The 19,849-nt window shown below is 39.1% G+C and overlaps 2 protein-coding genes and 1 pseudogene across 2 annotated transcripts; 1 reads left to right on the forward strand and 2 right to left on the reverse strand.

Annotated features, from left to right (window-relative positions):
- Positions 1-4,170: 4,170 nt before the first annotated feature.
- On the reverse strand, positions 4,171-5,784 carry LOC115956691. Its single transcript, XM_031075000.1, has 2 exons — positions 5,409-5,784; positions 4,171-4,769 (listed from the first exon to the last, which is right to left on the reverse strand). Exons 1-2 carry the CDS (start codon positions 5,782-5,784, stop codon positions 4,171-4,173), a joined length of 975 nt encoding a protein of 324 aa, XP_030930860.1.
- A 2,439-nt stretch (positions 5,785-8,223) lies between these two features.
- LOC115956692 lies at positions 8,224-8,820 on the reverse strand. The gene has a single exon (XM_031075001.1). It carries the CDS (start codon positions 8,818-8,820, stop codon positions 8,224-8,226), a length of 597 nt encoding a protein of 198 aa, XP_030930861.1.
- A 10,410-nt stretch (positions 8,821-19,230) lies between these two features.
- Positions 19,231-19,462, forward strand: LOC115957867 (annotated as a pseudogene).
- The last annotated feature ends 387 nt before the right edge of the window (positions 19,463-19,849 follow it).

Below are 19,849 nucleotides of genomic sequence, written 5' to 3' on the forward strand. Positions count from 1 at the left end.
TACATATGCAATCGTGGGCAGCAAGCAAACCTGTATCAGGGCCGTCAACTTATCCCAATTCCTTCAGTCTTATTGGAGTCAGCTTATTGATAGTGTCAGCCTTTAGGTGCGTCTTGCGAACTCCCTACAGTGCCCCTATCAAAACTCCGTTCGTTGACTTTTACCAATGGAAGCTGACGGTTTTATATATAACCGTCAGCTTATGCTTGACGGTTTTATCTGAAACCATTAGCTTATGCCTTATATAAAAAAGCACTATTTTTTATCCATATCAGCTGCCCCCTACTCCATATCCTCATCGTTTTAAACTGACAGGTTGTGGAGTTAAGTTTTTATTGGTTAACTATATTTTGGTCCAAGAGAGCGGGAAAATCATTTATGGGTAATTCCTCGAGCCGCCAGTCATTTAATGCTTTGGACACGTGGTGCACTCTCGTTGGCTTCGTTTTTGGACGAGGGCATCGCTTCGTCTCTCGCACATTTTTCCTCCTATATGTAACGCGCATCCTTCTCCTCATTCCTCTATTTCAACCTTGCTGATCCTTGGGAGAGAGAGATCGTCACCTTCGCCTTTGTCAGCTTTGTTGATTTGTCATTTGTTGCTAACGCCATCACTTTTAAAGCTATTCCTTCCTCCAAGGTTCATTTACCTGTAAGTTCTTTTTTCTTCTTTCTTTGCATTTTTGCTCTATCTAAACAATTTTTAGTGAGGACATCAATTTAGGTAATTAGAATGGATCCGTCATTTGTAGGTAGTCAGATGTCAAGTGACGTGTCGAGTGAATAGTCGTCAGTTCGCAATGGAGCGGGCTACGACGAAGTTTTTGGTTCAGGTCAAAAGTTCGACGGCTTTTCTGGGTCGTCAGAAAGGGAAACATCAGCCCAGTCTCCTGGCAATGATGTAGAAGATTAAGTTGAGGAGGAAGTAGTAGGTAAGGATGAAGGGGAGGGAGAGAGTGACGGAGATGAGGACGAGGATGAGGGTGACAAGGAGTCCTATGAAGAGGCTTCAGTAAGTCCCAAAGGAAATCGTCCCTTCATCCTTCTCGAGAATTGGGCTGTCAACAAATTTTTGCCGAAAATGAGTGACAGGGTTTTCAAGGAATTACGTACCCGTTTCCAAATCCCAGACCACATTTCAATCTGTCTCCCTAGGAAAAAGGAAAAGTGCTATATAGGGATGACCACAGATGTCAGTATGTATGACACCGTGTTTACTTCTGGATTAAGGTTACCACTGACGGCTTTGCACCGTCAACTGGTTGACTTCATGGGGCTATCCATCAGCCAGATTGCCCTAATGCTTGGAGGACTTTTATTGGAGCGGAGGTTTTGTGGGGTCGTCTGAGCGGTGGAAACCGTCAGCTTTCCTTAGACGAGTTCTTCTACTGCTACAAACCTCGTCAGATCGTTTCATCTAAAGGAACTTATCATTTTTCTGTCCGGGAGAAGGACTTAAGACTTGTATCTAACATGCCAGATTCCAACAGGAGTTGGAAAAGTAGATACTTTTTCATTGAGGGGTCTGATTGGGTATGCCGCTCAAAAGAGTGGGTTACCATGCCTCATGGTTTTGATAATACTTGGGCAATAGTTAAAGCCGTTTTTAACACCAACAACTTTTGTTTTGCTTTTAACATCGTCATCTTTTAGCTATTTATTGCTCCATTTATTGTGTTCTAATGTCGTCGTTTTGTCTCTCTTTCCCAGCCTGCGCCTGTCCACTTATAACTGACGAGTAGGAGGCATTCATCCGTCAGGTTCTTGAAATCCTATTTGAGCAACGAAATTGTAGGGACTTGATTATCCTTGACACTATTCACTTGTATTGCGGGGGTCTAGAGTCGTCGGCTGAAGCTCGTAGGTTGGACAAATTTTCTCGGCGACGTAAGTAGATTCTTTATCACCTCCGTCAGTTTACTCATTCTATTTGCCTTACTAATGTTAGTTATTTTGTGCAGAGATGAAAACTGCTAAACAAAGGGTGAGGGCTATCGCAGCCCACAAAAAGGAGGAGGAAAGGAAGGCGAAGGAAACAAAGGGGGTATCCTCGTCAGCCCTCAAGACCGTCTCTAAGGTCTCAAAAAGGAAGCCTGATGGGAAGGACTACCGTCCATCCAAGAAGGTTGCCGTCACTCCAAAGGATGTGCCTCCTAAGAAGTCACCCCTCAAGTCAAGCCAGGGTGCGGGCAAGGGAGTGATGACTTCCTCCGGTCCTGTCATCGAGGGTCCTTGTTGCCTTCTGACCCATAAGGACTATGCCGTCAAGGAAGTGAAATCCTTTATAAAGCCGACAGACATAGGGCCTTGCGATCAATTAGGGACGGAGGACTTAGGAGCGTCAGCTCTTTTCGATCTTGCTAGGGTATGCTTGCTTCCTCAGGTTAAGTTGGTTCCGTCTCTTTCTGGTTCATTGACTGATGCCTGTATCATTTTCAGGCCTTGGTGTTTGTTAACGCCATTCAAGACCGTTGTGTTACCAAGGAGGGGGTCGTCAGTCGGGTTAGGAAGCATAATACAAACTTATTGAAGGAGCAGGAGCAATATAAGGATGACCCCCACACTCTAAACAGTGAGCTGAAGGAGACAAAGGGGAAGTTGGAGGAGGCAGGTCGTTAGAAGGAGCTGCTGCAGAAAGAGCTGTCATCTTTGCGACAGCCAGTGGAGAAGGCTAGGGTTGACGCCATTATGGAATTCAAGGCGTCGCAATCATTCATTGACTCCTGTGCTGAATAATATGAAATTGGGTTTGACGATTGCCTCAAACAGGTCGCATCGTCTTTTCCAGACTTGGACCTATCTGGGATCACAATGGATGAACCTGAACCGATGACGCCTATTGGTGACGTCGTTGTTGATGAAGGTGATGACTCCCCAGGATCCAATCTTCCTCCCAAGGATGATGGCGCCGTCATTCTGGCCCAACCTGCTGCCAATCCTCTTCATGTTTCTGCTTCCAACCCTTTAGTTATGCCTGTGGATGTTGAAAACCCTCAATCTTAGAGAGATGATGAGAACCTTGTTAACGCTCCTGCTACCTGATTTTGCTTTATGTGTATTTCATTTATTTTGCAAACAATGTTTAAGTGCCCCTTTGCTTTTGGGCTTTTATTTGTAAACAGTTTATCTTGTTATATAGCATGTTACTTCGGTCGTTTTTTGCCTTTTACTTGTTGATGCGTTGTGTGTTGGATGCCTAGAATGAATTCGTCGACCTGCAGTCCCGTTTATCCTGGGAAACCCGTTAACTTTAAGGACGGACTTGTTTATTTAAAAAAAAAAAAAAAAAAAAATCCGTCAACACAGGCTCGTCCATCTTATGGGCAATCAACTTATGTTCTTTTTGAGCTTGTGTATCTTATCCCTTGAGTTTGATAAGCTCGTCGATTTCATGAGCTTTACCTCTGGGCATTTGATTGTGTTGCTAACCTTATGACCTCGTCCACTTTATGGACTTGATGAACATGTCATTTTTTATAGGCCCATCAACTTTATATCTTTGTCCATGTTATGGTCTTGACGTACTCGTTATTTTTTATAAGCCCGTCGGCTTTATAGCTTCGTCCATGTTATGGACTTAATGACCTTGTCATTTTTTATAAGCCCGTCGACTTTATAGCTTTGTCTTTATTATGGACTTAACGACCTTGTCATTTTTTATAATCTCATCCATTTGATGAGACCATCGGCTTTATAGCTTCATCCATGTTATGGACTTAATGACCTTGTCATTTTTTATAAGCCCGTCGGCTTTATATAGCTTCGTCCATGTTATGGACTTAATGACCTTGTCATTTTTCATAATCTCATCAATTTGATGAGACCATCGGCTTTTGTGAACTTCAAATCGTCCACTTTGGTGAACTTAGTCGTCCACCTTTGTGAACTTAAAGTCGTCACTTTTTGTGGACTTAGGGTTGTTCACTTTTTGTAAGCTATAAATTTGTAAATAGAAACTTCAGCCATTTTTGAATAAACTCCTCTTATTGCCATGCATTCGTAGAAAAAAGTAGTTCTAAAAAGAAAAAATCCTGCCCTTTGGGCTTAAAAGGAAAAAAGGCATTGTTGCAAAAACTAAAGTAAATGATAAAACTGAGAAGTATAACTAAAATTCACTACGGTGAACTGTAAATAAAAAGGGGGGCATTGTTCTCCATGTTGTCTTCTCTATTAGTAGTACTTCTGTAAGTGCTCAGTGTTCCACGGATGTGGTAGCTTCCATCCGTCTAACGTCTCCATGTGGTAAGCGCCTTTCCTCTGCCATGACGTGATCCGATAAGGTCCTTCCCAATTCGGGCCGAGCTTCCCATGGGTGGGGTCTCTTGCAACACCTATGACTTTCCTTAGAACAAGATCTCCAACCTGGAAGTCTCTGTGTCGGACCCGGGAGTTGTAGTGCTTAGCCATGCGGTCCTGGTATCGTGCTAGCCTTTGTTCTGCTGCCACCCTGACTTCATCTACTAGGTCAAGTTGTAGACGCATGGCCTTGTCGTTCTTGTTCTCGTCGTGGTTATGCACCCTGTAGCTTGTGAGTCCAACCTTGGCTAGTATGACTGCTTCACTCCAGTATGTTAGTTGGAATGGTGTTTTTCCTGTGGGTGTCCTTACTTGTGTCTTGTATGCCCATAGTATGCTTGGCAACTCTTCAGGCCATATACCCTTTACCCCCTCGAGCCGAGTCTTGATAACCTTGAGCAAAGATCGGTTCGTGACTTCGACTTGTCCGTTAGCCTGAGGGTGGGCGGGGGAGGAATAGTGGTTTCTTATCCCTAACTACGAGCAAAAGTCCCGGAAGGAGTCATTGTTGAATTGCTTCCCGTTATCCGAGACTAAGACTCTAGGGATGCCAAACTTGCATACGATGCATCTCCAAACGAAACTCCGCATGTTCTTCTCCATAATGGTGGCCAAGGCTTCAGCTTCCACTCACTTTGTAAAGTAGTCAATGCCCACTACCAGGAACTTTAGCTGTCGTTCTGCTGTAGGGAATGGTCCCATAATATTTAATCCCCATTGAGCAAACAGCCATGGGGCTGTCATCGAGGTCAACTCTTCAATTGGTTGTCTAATAATATTGCTGAACCTTTGGCATTTGTCGTAGGTCTTGACATAAGCCTCGGCGTCCTTCTACATGGTGGGCCAATAATACCCTGCTCGCACAAGCTTGTGCACTAATGATCTTGACCCTAAATGGTTTTCGCAAATCTCCTCGTGTACCTCCCTCATGTCGTAGTCTGCCTCTTCCGTACCTAAGCATCTCAGATACGGACGGGAGAAGCCTCTTTTATACAGGACATCTTTTATGAAGACAAATCTCACTGCCTAGACCTTCGGCTTTCTCGCGACCTCCTTCCTGCTTGGCAAGACGCCATTCTTTAAGTATGAAACTAATGATGTGGTCTAGTTACTTTCAGAGCCTATCTCCTGTTCGTCGTCGGAAACTATTAGTGCAGAAAGTTGAACAAAAGAGAGTACATTACTGAGGGTGATCATATGTTCTGCTGAAGCGGCTTTGGCAAGACGGTTGGCTTGCTCATTTTCTCCTCTGGGGATTTGGATGATTTTGGCCTTTAGGTCGTCTACTCTTCTCCTTACTTGATCTAGATACCTCTTCATCCTTTCACCCTTGCACTCATAGTCTCCATTCACTTGGTTAGTAACGACCTGAAAGTCGTAGTAAATGACCACACTTGCGGCTCCCGCTGCTTTGGCGAGGTCGAGGCCTACTACTAATGCTTCATATTCCACTTCATTGCCGGTGGTGGGGAAGTTGAGATGGACCATACATTCAACCGTGTTTCCTTCGGGTGACAGTAGTACGATGCCAGCCCCCTTAGCCTACCCGTTGGACGATTCGTCTGTATGTATGCTCCACTAAGGAAACTCCTCCCTCTTGTCTTCGTCATAGGTGAATTCTGCTATGTAGTCCGCTACGATTTGTCCTTTGATGGTGGTCCACGGGCGGTACTGGATGTCAAACTCGCTCAATTCTATGGCCCATAACACCAATCGACCTGCAACTTCAAGGTTGCTCATCGCCCACCGTAGGGGCTTGTCAGTTAGGACGATCACCGTATGGGCTTGAAAGTATGGCTTGAGTTTGCGAGCTGCCTTAACTAATGCAAATGCGAGTTTCTCCATGGGTAGGTATCTTTCTTCGGCCTTGCGAAGCGCTCGGCTAGCATAATACAAGGGCTTTTGCACTCTTTCTTCTTTTCTGACCAAGGCAGCTCTTACGGCAGCAGGGGAGACGGCCAGATAGAGGAAAAGCTCTTCTCCTGGCTACGATGGACTTAGCAGCAGCGGGGAAGAGAGATAAGCTTTTAACTCCTCAAATGCCTGCTGACACTCAGCAGTCCACTCGAATGATTTCTTCAGCATGCGGAAGAAGGGCAAACACTTGTCCATTGCCCTTGACACGAACTTATTCAGTGCTGTTATTTTTCCGTTGAGGCTTTGTACTTCTTTTACATTTCTTGGGGGTGTCATCTCCATTATGGCCTGAATCTTGTCCAGGTTGGCCTTGATGCCCCTTTGAGACACCATGAATCCTAGGAATTTTCCTGCCATCACTTCGAAGACGCACTTTCTTGGATTGAGCTTTATGTTGTAAGAACAAAGGGTGTCGAATGTTTCCCTGAGGTCTTCCAAGTGATCTTCCTCCCTTCAGCTTTTCACCAGCATGTCGTCCACGTAGACTTGGACATTCCTCCCAATTTGTTGTGCGAACATTTTGTTCATAAGCCTTTGGTACGTTGTGCCCGCATTTTTCAGGTCAAATGGCATCACTTTATAATAGAAAAGGCATTGGCTAGTCACGAACGAAGTTTTCTCTCGATTAGCTTCGTGCATTTGGATTCGGTTGTAACTCAAGAAAGCGTCCATAAAGCTTAACAGCTGGTGCTGAGCTGTAGAGTCTACTAGAACGTCAACCTATGGGAGGGGATAGTTATCTTTGGGGCATGCTTTCTTAAGGTTGGTGAAGTCCACACACATCCACCACTTCCCGCTAGCTTTCTTAACCATCACCACATTCACCAGCCAATTGGTGTAGTAAACCTCCCTAATGAAACTTGCCTCCTGTAGTTTGCGGACCTCTTCCGCTATGGCCCGATCTCGCTCCAGGCTGAACAACCTCTTCTTTTGTCGAATGGGTGGGAAGAAGGGCTACACATTCAACCTATGTACCATGACTGAAGGGTCTATCCCTGGCATGTCTTCGTGGCTCCAAGCGAATACATCCCGATTACTTCTAAGAAAGGTTATGAGCGCTTGACGGAGCGCAGGATTAGCGAGGGTTCCAATTTTGATTGTTCGGTCGAGCTTGGAGTCATTAAGAAGTATCTCTTCAAGCTTCTCTATGGGCTTCGTCGCCATCCAGTGTTCTTCTATGTTTATAGCTTGGAGGTAGTCATCCATTTCCATCATGGCTACATAGCATTCGCGTGCAGCCACCTGATTTCTGCATAGCTCTCCCACTCCATAGTCGGTAGGAAACTTAATCATTAGGTGGTAGGTTGAGGTTACAGCCTTCCACGAGTTGAGGGTGGGTCGTCCGATGATAGCATTGTAGGCGGACGAGCATTTGACCACTATGAATGTTACGTCCTTGGTGATCTGTTGAGGGTAGTCGCCTACCATTACAGATAATGTGACTGCGCCCAGGGGGAACACCCTTGTTCCTCCAAAACCAACAAGCAGGGCATTTGTTGGAATCAATCGTTCTCTGTCAATCCCCATTTGCTGGAACGCCGGGTAGTATAGGATATCTGTCGAGCTGCCATTGTCGACCAGCACCCAGTGCATGTTGTAGTCCTCTACTCGAATGCTGACAACAAGCGCGTCGTCATGTGGGTGGTGAAGTCATCGCGCATTTTCTTCCGAGAATTCGATGACGGGGTCTTCTATTCGCACTATCTTTGGCACGGAGCCCATCAGCTGGACGTTCTGGACCATCTTGAGCTAAGTCTTGCAGGCCTTTTTTGACGACTCAGTAGTCGCTGTTCCCCCTATGATCATCCTTATGTCTCCTATGAGGGGTCTAGGGCACTCATTGTCCCATTGGCAGGGCTGCTCTTGAGGAGGTGGATCCGTTCTCTCCTTTCTAATGAACTTCTGCAATTTCCCTTGCTTGATAAGGGCCTCGATCTGTTACTTTAAGTCATAGCAATCGGCCGTGTCATGACCGTGCTCATGGTGGAAGCGGCAATATTTGTCCCTCGATCACTTGTTAGGATTTTCTTTCAGCTTTCCGAGGTAGATCAGGGCCTCCTCGTCCTTGATTTGCAGCAGAACTTGGTCTATTGGGGTGGTTAATGGGGTGAAGCTTGTGAACCTTACTCCTGGGGGCCTAGAGCGCCTTTCATCCCTTCGATCTCCTATTCTTGCCTTCTTCCACCCTTGGTCTTGTCGCGTATCTTCCTGTCTTTCCCTTTTCTTGGGCTTTTCCTCTCGAGCCAACAACGCATTTTCAGCATTCATGTACTTGGTGGCCCTGTAAAGTACTTCTGACATAGTCTTCAGGTCATTCTTGTATAGGGAGAACAAAAACTTTCCCTTTCGTAGCCCATTCGTGAATGCCGCTACAAGTATCTTGTCATCGACTTCATCAATTGAGAGTGCTTCCTTATTGAAGCGGGATATGTAGGATCTCAGTGTCTCATCCACTCGCTGTCTGATGCTCATCAAGCAAGTCATAGACTTCTTATACCTATGTCCCCCAATGAAGTGTGCAGTAAACTGAGTGCTTAGCTCCTTGAAAGTGCTGATGGAGTTGGGCATCAACCAGTTGAACCAAATTCTTGTTGCACTCTTCAACATCGTTGGGAAGACCCTACACATGATCTCATTTGCTACTCCTTGAAGGTGCATCAAGGTCTTGAAGGTCTCTAGGTGATCTAGAGGGTCCTTGACTCTGTCGTAACTATTTATCTGTGGCATGCGAAACTTATGCGATAGGGGGAAGGAATTGACAGAGGTGGTGAACGGTGAGTCATTTCGATTAACAAGATCGTTAAGATCGCTGGACACTCATCACTTAAGGGCGTTCATCATAACTTCCATTTGTTTTTTTATCGCCTGTATCTCTGCGGCAACAGGTGGTGGAGTCATATCCGTGAGGGATGGGAGGTTTACATTTTGTCGCTCCGGTTTGCTTGGGGCGTTACTACCCTCCGGTCCCTCTCGGTCTCGTCGCTCGGCACTAGTACCTTCTTAGTCCTCTTTCTGAGCATCGTGTCCTACCTTCTGGCATAGTTGTTCTTCCAAAATCTGGTTTTGCTTAGTGAGGCGTTCCACGGCCACGGTTAAAGTTTGCACTTGTCTATCGAGAGCAGTCGATCACAGCTCGTCTTCTTGAACGTTGTTGGTGGTTGCCATTGATCGAGTAAGTACCATGCAACTCTTTGTCCGGGAAGCGTTTGCTATGACTTACAAATCTACTACAAAGCCGATTCCCACAAACGGCGCCCATTGATGATGCCAAAAAAACCTCCAGTAAGCTACACGGTTCTTATGTACTCGAAACAACACCTGCACAACACAAAAAGAGAAGACCTTGTAGAGAGCACCGGTATGGTACCGGCCAAATACCCTCCAAAGGTCAAGTTAGAATTTCTCACAACTCTAGAGTGCTAGAACGGGTCAATTATGCGTACCTTGGCTAGTGAGGGTATTGGGGCTTTTATAGTAGTAGATGGTTGACATCTCTTTCTTGCTGCAGAAGTCTTTTCCTTATAGGAGTCTCTTTAGGCGTATTTGGCGGAATCCTTTCCTTATAGGAATCCTTTTATGTGGCACCAAACGTGGAGAGCAAGACATTTCCTTACATATGCAATCGTGGGCAGCAAGCAAACCTGTATCAGGGCAGTCGGCTTATCCCATTTCCTTCAGTCTTATTGGCATCAGCTTATTGATGGTGTCAGCCTTCAGGTGCGTCTTGCGAACTCCCTACAGTGCCCCTATCAAAACTCCGTTCATTGACTTCTACCAACAGAAGTTGACGGTTTTATATATAACCGTTAGCTTATGCCTGACGGTTTTATCTGAAACCATTAGCTTATGCCTTATATGAATGAGCACTATTTTTTATCCATATCAGTTACATATGCTGTGCAAACTGATCTAATGAATCTTGATTCATTTCCTTTTAATAAAACATGTAAACTTATGTTGTTGTCATGCAACATTACTTTTAAGTAAGGCTTTTTCCAATCATCATTATGAAATATGGTTTTGCAAGGTAATATATTCCAATGTCATATCTGTTAAATGTCCATGTAGTTTTTACTTTTAAGTTCATATTTATAAATCATAGTTAAAGATGTATTAGCCATAGGAAGTCATATTTTGACAGGATAGCATGGATCTTAATGGAAAGAGGTTGAGATCAAAATGTTAGTAAATAATGAATAACTAGGATGTTACAGAGCATATATGATAAATTATATTATAAACCCAATTAATGTTTAAGGAATGAATGGCAAAAAGACGAATAAAAATCTTCTTGGTAGGACTCCAATTTACATTAATGGGGTCCTGTTCATAGCAACTTCTTAGTTTTGTAAAGGAAAATTATGCGGTTTACGTGTTGACCTGACAAGCTAAGAATAGTGCAAATAATTTTCATGACATGTGACACAAAGTTTTTCTTTTTTGATTGTTGTGGTGCAAGTACTAAGTTTGGGGTGTTCATTTGTTTGATTTTGGCTTCACTTACATGTTTTTGGTTTCTAAGTGCATAGTCTAATAAGTTTGTTTATTGTTTTTTTTTTCTTTTTTGTTGTGTAGGATCGTAATGTATGTAACTACTTTGAGTGGCATTATATTGAATTCAAAACAAAGAGCAAAAGTGTTATTAATGGACTATTGGACTCTAACCGAAGGCTAAAGAATGAAGCTGCAATGCATAAGACAATCCCTAAGTGGGATTGTGATAGCCTTTTGTTTGGGTCCAAGTGTTAATAATGGAAGTCATATTTACTTGTAGTGACTATTTATGTAGGAGTGATAAAAAAAAGGGGGGATTATGATGTAATGTACCTACCTATTTAGATGAGATGTAATATAATATAAAAATGTTCACAACTATGTAATGTTCAACTTAAATGAAATTAATGGCATTCTACCAATGTATGAGTTGCTATGAAAACTTCTAGCTTGAAGTGCTAATGTGAAAATTTAAAGAAAATTTCCAGAGAAAGCTAAAGAAAATTATTGAGAAAATAGTAAAAATCTCTCCTACCAAGAAGAGGCCAATATGTGGCTTGCATTAAGTCACAATAAAAAATATAAATTGGGGATCAAATCATTCTCCTTAGTTAACACTGACAAAATCACTTTATTTGATCACTTGGATGCTTGGACATGCATTAAGCAATGAAATATTAAACCAAAAGGTTTACAAATAGTAAATTGTTCTCTTCAACTACCATGAGTTGAAATATCAAGTGTTTACCAATAGTAAATTGTTTCATAAAAAATAACACCTTATGAAACAACAATTACACTTTTCTAGCAATATACAGAAAAAGGTACATTGCCCTATCACTATCCTTAAAATGATGGGTGTCACTAAACAAAAAATTAAACCAAAAGCTTAATTTTCTTCTTGCAACCGTTAGACCTTAGCCTTTCCCTTGTTCTTCTTGCTTCCACTATTGCTAAAATATCACCTCTTGGCAAGTGTGCTCAACCATCTTGCTCTCTAAATTGCATTATCCTTAGCTCTTGTTCCACTAGCAGAAAAGAGACACAAAAAAAAGAAAAAGGAAAGCAATTCAAGGATTTGAAAAATGAAGTTTTTAGCCCACAAAAGTTAGTAGATCAAAATAAACTTGAATTATTGTCTAGAAGGAAAGGAGAAATCAAGTTAGTAGAGCTTGCAAGACTATCATATACTATATATAATTGCGGAAGCCTTTTCTTGCAATTATGGAGGTGCTACCATGTAGGAAAACTGATAGTCTAAAATTTAGCCACATATAAATTAAAGTTAAAAAACGATAAACTATATTGTTTTACAAGCTTAACACAGTTTGATAGTCTTTGTGTATATTAAAAAAAAAAACCCAGTTAAAATAAAATAAAAAAAGTTTTGCAACTAAAAAAAAATAACAATACGTAAGAAAAAAAGCTCATCTAAAAATCTACCACATCCACAGTTAAAAAGCGATAAATTATACTACTTCAATGTCTTAACGCACCGTTTGATAGCCTCTTGATATAAAAAAGAAAAGGGATAATTACAGATTACCCACATGTAGTTTAGCCCGAATTCAACTTACATTTTTGACACTTTTCCCACATGTGCTTCCCTCCATTACTACTCTGTAACCCACCTCCCTTTCAGACTTTACTCTAACACATTTTTTATCAAAAAACAAAATTCAAAACAGATCAAAGACTCCTCTCTCTCCCAAAACACATTCACATCCACGCGTACAAATTTTCAGCATTTTAAGTTTGGAGAGAGAGAGCTCACAGTTCACAATAAACACAAAACAAATGTTCCACCATGGGTATGGATTTGGTTTAGAATGAAGAGTGAGGGGGAAAGGGGGCAAAGCTTGAGGTCATGGGCTCGATGTAGATTAGAGAAAGCAAAGAGGGTTTAAGAGTGAAATCATTGGCCATGGAGATCGGTGGACGAGACTGGCGGCTCCGAAAGTGCCGTGACCGATTAGCTCCATGATCAAATTGTTGGCCATGCAAGACTCCATCGAAGTTTGGGAAACAGGTCAACATGTGATCTGGAGTTTGGTTACTGGAGGTTTGAGATCTTGCTTTTGGTGGGTTGCATTGTGGTGGATCTTGTGATTCCGTGGGTTCTGGGTTGTTGTTTAGCTTTGAAATTTTCACTTTGCTTATTTTCATGTTTTGTGAGTATACAAATGTGTGTTTTGTTACTACTTTTTTTTTTTTTTTTGTTTTTTGCTTTTGTTTTGAGAAGTTCCACATGCTTACTAAATGGGTTTTTTTTAGAACTTAACACGCGCACCCAAATGGGTTTTTGAAAGCACAACCTTGACTGGTCAGAGAAGGAAGTGTTATTTGAAGCTAATACGAAGTAAGAATCATTAATTTATTTTAAAAATACACAACCCACACGTGTTTAAGATTTCGTGTTTTCTGTCTTTATGAATTAAAGTAATGTAGATCTTTCCCTCTCTTTCTTTTCAAATTTTGTTGTTATTTTGTTTGTTGATGACATTGTTGTTGTTGGAAATTGGAAAGTTATAACATGTTTTGTTCTTTGGTCAATAAATAATGAAATTAAGGTTGGAGTAATTGCAACATGGCTCAATGTTCTTGAGTTTCTACTCAGTAGCGAGTAGGGACTTTACTAAGCAATCTGGATTAAAGTTATATTGGGAGGAGTGATTTCTGGGTTATTGTTGTGGTTCAAGAATCACAATATTGCTCACATGTAACCAGTTGGGTTCCATTTGCTTGATTTGATTTGTATTAGTTTTTTGGGTGTATGTTCTTCATGTTTGTATATGTTTTTCATGTTTGTGAATTGTGAGAAACCAATACCATATTTTAATCTTGTTTTTCTTTTGTTTAGTATTTTTTTTCCTTGTTTTGGGAGGAGAGAGACATAAAATGGGTGTAAAAAGACTTATTTACCCCTCTTTTTTAACAGAGGTGGGTAGCAGAGACTAAACAAAAGTAATCTCAGGTGGGTAAAGTGTCAAAAATGAAACCACGAGTGGATAAGTTAAATTTGGGCTAAATCACAGGTGGGTAATCTGTAATTATCTCGAAAAAAAAAATAACCAGTTAAAATACAAAGAAGCCTGGGACACGGAGAGAAATAGAGAAAGAGGCGATGAGGCTTGGGACATGGAGATGAAATAGAGAATAGAGAAGGAGGTAGATTTTAGCAAGATAGAGAAACATTTTAGGCTAGCACCACTGTCGGACTCTGACCACCAAAAATCTTGCTTCCCTTAATTGGCGGTACTCTGTTACAGGACGAGTGCTTTCTTTGATTTTTGATTTATTTTTTTTATAAATTTTTAAAAGAAAAAAAACCAAAATCTTGTGATAATTATGATTTATGCTTACTACAGTTTAAGGTCCTTCGCCAAACTTAGACTGCCGGAAGTACTGGCACCAGTACATTGTTTTTTTTTTTTTTCATTTTTTAGATTTGAGTATGAAATGTTACTTTTGATTGAGTTTTTTTGTTGGATAGGTTTAGATTTGATTCGTTTTTGTTTTGGGCTTTTGGATTCTCTATCAAAGTGTGTGTGTGTGTGTGTGTGTGTTTTTCCTCTCGATTTTAAATATGATTTAGGCTTTTGAAAGACTTGATTTTGGTTTAGGGTTACGTTTTTGGTCTAGCACCACCCATCTCCAACTCCATTCAATCACAGCCTCAATGGTGATTTTGGTTTAGGGTTATGTTTCTCTACTTTGTTCGTTCTCTACCCTCTTCAACAGTGTATTCGGAAAGTACACATGATTTTCTTGGAACTTCTAGCTTGTGCTTATTATTATTTGAATTTGAATTAAATAAATAATACACACGGTCACAAACAAAGAGAAAGAGAGTCAAAGAGATACGTATTGCAGATGAGGGCCTAGAGGCTAGACTGAATTGGTGCAATTGGATACATTATTTATATATATATATATATATATTATATAATAAAGGTGATTTTTTTTTTTTTAAATTTTTGAATGACTATTGAGTACAGATTTAAGAGAAGTCCTAATTCTCCTAAATCCTAATCTAGAACGGAATTTGGTTTATTTGTGTTATATGCTTCCTTAAATTTTAAGTTAATTAGTTTATTTAGTCCAACTCAAGTATGATATTTTAGTCCTAATCTGTATTAACACAATAACTTTTATTTATTTATTTATTGTTATAGTTACAACGATAGATTTTGTAGCTATCTGAATTTTGGGCTGTACGTGAACCACTAACAAATGCAGAATCAAGGTTTGATTCGTCGTGGTCCAAACCTTCATTTTTCAGATTTAAATTTTCACTGAACTGTTACATTACTTTTTACAATTCAACCCATATTTTCAATGTTTTCTTAGGCTTCATTTGTAGTATTTCTTTCATCTTTCTTGCTACAATTTAAAATTGCTATGTTTTTTTTTTTTTTTTTTTTTTTGAGCAATCAAAAAGAATGGTTGCGATTATATGGATTGTCCTCTTTGCAGTTTCACTAAGAATAGTTAGGTATACAAAAGTGCTCACCATAGCCAAGAAAGAAAACCAAAAATCCATAAACTGATACCAAAGTAGTAGTAAAAGTGTTATACTTGAAACTAAAATCTTACGAATAGTGGAGCTAAAGAAGATGTTTTGCATAGATCATGCACCTATAGAGCAGTAAAAGATAGAGCACACCTGTTACACATCACACGCATGATACAATGCACTTGAAATTCCACTAGACATGAATTGGATCTTACATTCTATTGTAGGACTTTAAAAGTAGGAAGTAAGGGTGCATCATTTGATGCAACAAGAAAAATAGTTTGCAATCTCTGCTCTAATGGTTAAGAGATGTCATTTTTTGGATTCACATGCTGCGCAAACCATAAACTAGCACATCTTTGAACAATGGAAGGACATTCTTAAGTACGTAAAAAAAACAAATGTTCCAATAAATCATTGAGGATGATTTTGAGATGAGAAAAGTTGCATAGATCACTATTATCCATAGAAACATATGCCAAGTTAAATTTAATTACAGGGAGTAGATATATCATAGAGTCTAAAGAGAATAATTGCACAAATCACTATTACCCATAGAAATCCTTGGCATGTTAAATCAAATTAAAAGGACAAGAAATATCATAAAACGAAAAAGAACCCCTTCCAACAAAAAGATGACTCAATTTTACATTTCTTTGAAGAATGTGAGAAGGGCTACAGTATTTCTAATTGTAACATCTTTAGCGGATGGACAATCCCCATCTCTTCTTCTGCCTAAAGAAAGAAAGAATTTACATAGATATACAAAATTGTCACTACTATTTCATCTTAGAGGCACCATATCACAAGTCATGTAAGTGAGAAGTGAGATCAATGAAGATGTCTTCACTGGAAGGAATTGTGAGACCACCTATTGGATGATCATACCTGAATTCTTCCTCAGCCTTACTTAGCAATTCTAGAAATGAAGGATGGTTCAAGAAAGATATAGGAATTACAAAGCGCCTCATTTCGCTCTCTCCAATATAAACTACAATGTAGCCTTTTGGAGCATCTATAGATGTAGAAGCTAATTGCTTTCTGAATGAGTTGGAGCATCAAAGAATGTGCTTATTGCAACAGATTAGGCAAACTGATTAGAAAGCATAGTAAAAAAAAAAAAAGGAACAAAAAGAGAGAATCCTAACAGTATATTTTATTACTGTAAACTAAGGTACTATATTGCTTTAGATAATGCAAAAATTGACCAAAAACCAAGAGCAAAATCATTATACCCAAAATAGAGCATAAAATATTACTTTATGTTGTTAAATTTGAGTTTGGTATTGATTCAAAATTTGTAATGTTTCATTTATATAAACCTGCCATGTTTTCTGAATTTTAGATAATTATAATTAATTAAATGGCACACAATCACATGTTTTATAGGATCTCAATTTCTAGCACCTTATTTATATTGACTCTTATCAGGAATTCTGTATTTATAATGACATATTTTTCCCCACATGTTAATTCAGATTAGTCATCCCTGACATATAATACTTTTGGCTACAATTCAAGAAGAACTACTGAATTAAATTGAAAGGTGAGGAAAGCTTAATTTTCCTTTGTAGCTATTGTTTAGTTTATAACTCTGTCCTTTGTTGATGCCTAATTAAAAAAAAAAAAAAAAGTAGAACTAAAATAGTTTTAAAGATTATCAAATATGGACTCTTTGATTCTAAAAATAAATGCTAAAACTTATTTCTTTCCTTTACAATGATATGAAAAAAAAAAAAAAAAAAAAGGCAAGAGAAGTACACCTAAAAAGACGAACGCTAATGTTTGAAAATGGCATGAAAGAAAAAATAGTTTACAAAATAAACTTACCCAGGCTAGAAAATACAGGGGAATGGTCATTGCTGAAAAAAAAAAAAGAAAAAAAAAAGAGGAGGGATAGAACTGCATTAACTCATGACAGCTCTTTGTTGCATTCACCTGTTACAAGTATGAACTTTTATGCATCAAGAGGTTTGCTTCTCTTTCTGCCACTCTGTACTTCTTAGTTCTTTAAACGTTCTTTTCAAAAAAAATTGAAAATAAAACTTTCAATTCACATTTGATTATCAGATATCAATGTTGACATGGGCCATTCCTTTGGAGAAACTAGGTTGAATGTAAGTACAAATGATACTTTGGTAGAAGATGGGTCCAATTGTTGTGATGCTCCTCAATGAATCCATGAATCAAAAATGAGTGGCTGTGAAGAATTTCCAAGTAAATGACTTAACTTAAATTTATAAGAAAAAAAAAAAAAAAAAAAACTTGACTTCCATTTTTGTTCATATTATTAATGCTGTTCTCATATTTTAAAATTCATATAGGAAAATTTACCGAACCTTGGAATTTTGGCTGACCTTCTTATGTATGCGTGTATTGGGGTTCAATTTTATGGTATAAAGAGAGAACAGTAAAATCTTAAGAGGCCTAGGAACTCAAAATTCTCTCTTTGTTGTATCTATTTAATTGTTAGTCTCTATCTTTCATACTATTGAATACTTTGTTTTGTAGAGTTATTTTGGAACTCTGTGCATCCATCTTAATTTCACTAATTTTTGCATATAGGCTCAGGTTGTTTTTCCTATTAAATAAGTAGTGTTGTACTCAAAGTTGTTGATTTGTAAGTGAATGGTTTGATTCAAGTGCTAATTTGAAGATTTTATTGATTAAGGTAGATCAAGATCTTTTTTTCATATTTAGGTGTGGGTAGACTCATTACATGAATTTGAGTGTCCATGTGCTGAACTCAACATGTGGAGGATTTTTTTATATTATTTTTAAAATGTATTTGAACAATGGTAATTTGCACCATCTGTTTAGTGCACATTTCTTTTAACCCGGATTTTTTTTCTTTTCTTACATGCTTGCTTTTTGTTTCCTTTAAAAGCTTGGATGGAATGCCATGTTGTCTTTTTTTCTTTTTTTCCTTTTGATGGAATGCCATGTTGTCTTTGGCAAGATGCTATATGGGATGGATGTTGTCTACAAGAGTGACGCAAAAGGATATATTTAGTTATTGTTTTGGGATGTTATTCTATTTGGTCAAAGAGAACTTTTAAATCCTCTATTATTGTTGAGATTTGCATATTGTACATATTTGTTTTACTGTGGTTAAAAAAATGGTTAATTGATGCATTTTCTTTGAGATTATTATTATTGTAGATGTTTAAATGAAGCAGACCAAGAACATTGACTGAACCCTACCAAATTGTTATAGCAATGTTAACATTGTCTGTCCAATTTAATACATTGTCTCTAATTTCAATGTTTTCTCTATTGTACATTTTTCCTTATATGTGGATCAGATATGCCAATTGAAGAGTGGTTAATAGTATTGCTAACATATAATTTATAAGATTTCTAGTTGAAAATCAACATTTTAAAGAAAGTTTGACTATGATGAGAACTATTTTGGTACTTATTTTTTCTAGCTATGATCACACATGTTTGGATTGTGGGTCATCTTTGTTTACGATAGGTTTCGTTCCTCCACAATGGATGTCAGTATCATGTAGAGTTCATAAATGCCATTGAGATTGTCCCCATTATAGTTAAGCTTTTTGCAGACTCAATTAGTAGAGTGGGTGACAATAGTGTGAATTTGAGTGGAAGAGGCATCCAAACCATGTATAGGTTGAAGTAGGAGGTGCTGAGGCATCCAACCCATATTTGGAGAACATGGGAAGTGGATTCCACTCCACTTTCCCTCCTTTTCCCCTCCATCCAAACGGGCTAAGGGGGTCCATTTCCAACAGCATGTGTAAGTGGTGCAACACTTTCTAAAGTGTTAGTAGCAACCTGCAATGTAAGTTCAAATCTGAAGTTAGGAAACAAAAGAAGATGCTACAACAAAATACTTTATTTGGGGCAGAGGAACAAAAAAAGGTTTCAAAAATACCAAATTGCAACTGTTAAATGCTAATTGATTTTGAGTAACTTTTATGATATGGGTCTGAATGATTATTGTGTAGTAATTATTATTATTGTTATTGTATGCTTAGCCGTCCCAGAAGACATTAATGATTAAGAAAAAGCTGGCTAGGAAGATGAGGCAGAATAGGCCTATCCCTCACTAGATTCGCATGAGGATTGACAATACCATCAGGTTCTCTTTATTTCCCGCTTCTTCGACTCTGATTCTCTATTTAACTCTTACTGTTCCTATTGGTTATGTTTGTTTTTTGTTTCAGGTACAATGCAAAGCGCAGGCACTGGCCTTGTACCAAGATTGGATTCTAACTGTGGTGTTTTTTGTTGTTTTATTGTCATTGCTTCTTTAGCATACTTTCAAAAACAATGTGTTTGCGAACATGTTTATTTACCGTTTTATAGGGCGGCCTTTCATGTTTTCCATTTCCTTTGTATGGAATTCATAAGAGGCCCTTCCCTTCCCAGATCTTTATTTACTGTTTTTGACTAGATAGGAATAAGACTGTGAAACTAGATCCATGCAAGCTGCTGTTATGTAGTATTTTAGGAAGTGAAATTCTAGCATGTCATGCACTGTGAAACTAATACATTACATGTAGAGTATAAGATTGATGCAAGAGTCTAATGCAATACATGGAAGATGGAAGAGTCTAATGCAATACACGGAAGATGTTGACATGACACGAGGGAGTGACA

This window comes from Quercus lobata, chromosome 8 (assembly GCF_001633185.2).
Source record: "Quercus lobata isolate SW786 chromosome 8, ValleyOak3.0 Primary Assembly, whole genome shotgun sequence".
NCBI lineage: Eukaryota > Viridiplantae > Streptophyta > Magnoliopsida > Fagales > Fagaceae > Quercus > Quercus lobata.

Excerpts from the sequence above, each read along its gene's own strand:
- LOC115956691 (XM_031075000.1), bottom strand. The coding sequence starts at position 5,784 with ATGGTCCATCTCAACTTCCCCACCACCGGCAATGAAGTGGAATATGAA. Across the intron at positions 4,770-5,408 it reads ACAGGAGATAGGCTCTGAAA|GGATAAGAAACCACTATTCC; the intron begins GTAACTAGACCA and ends GCTCGTAGTTAG.
- LOC115956692 (XM_031075001.1), bottom strand. The coding sequence starts at position 8,820 with ATGTTGAAGAGTGCAACAAGAATTTGGTTCAACTGGTTGATGCCCAAC.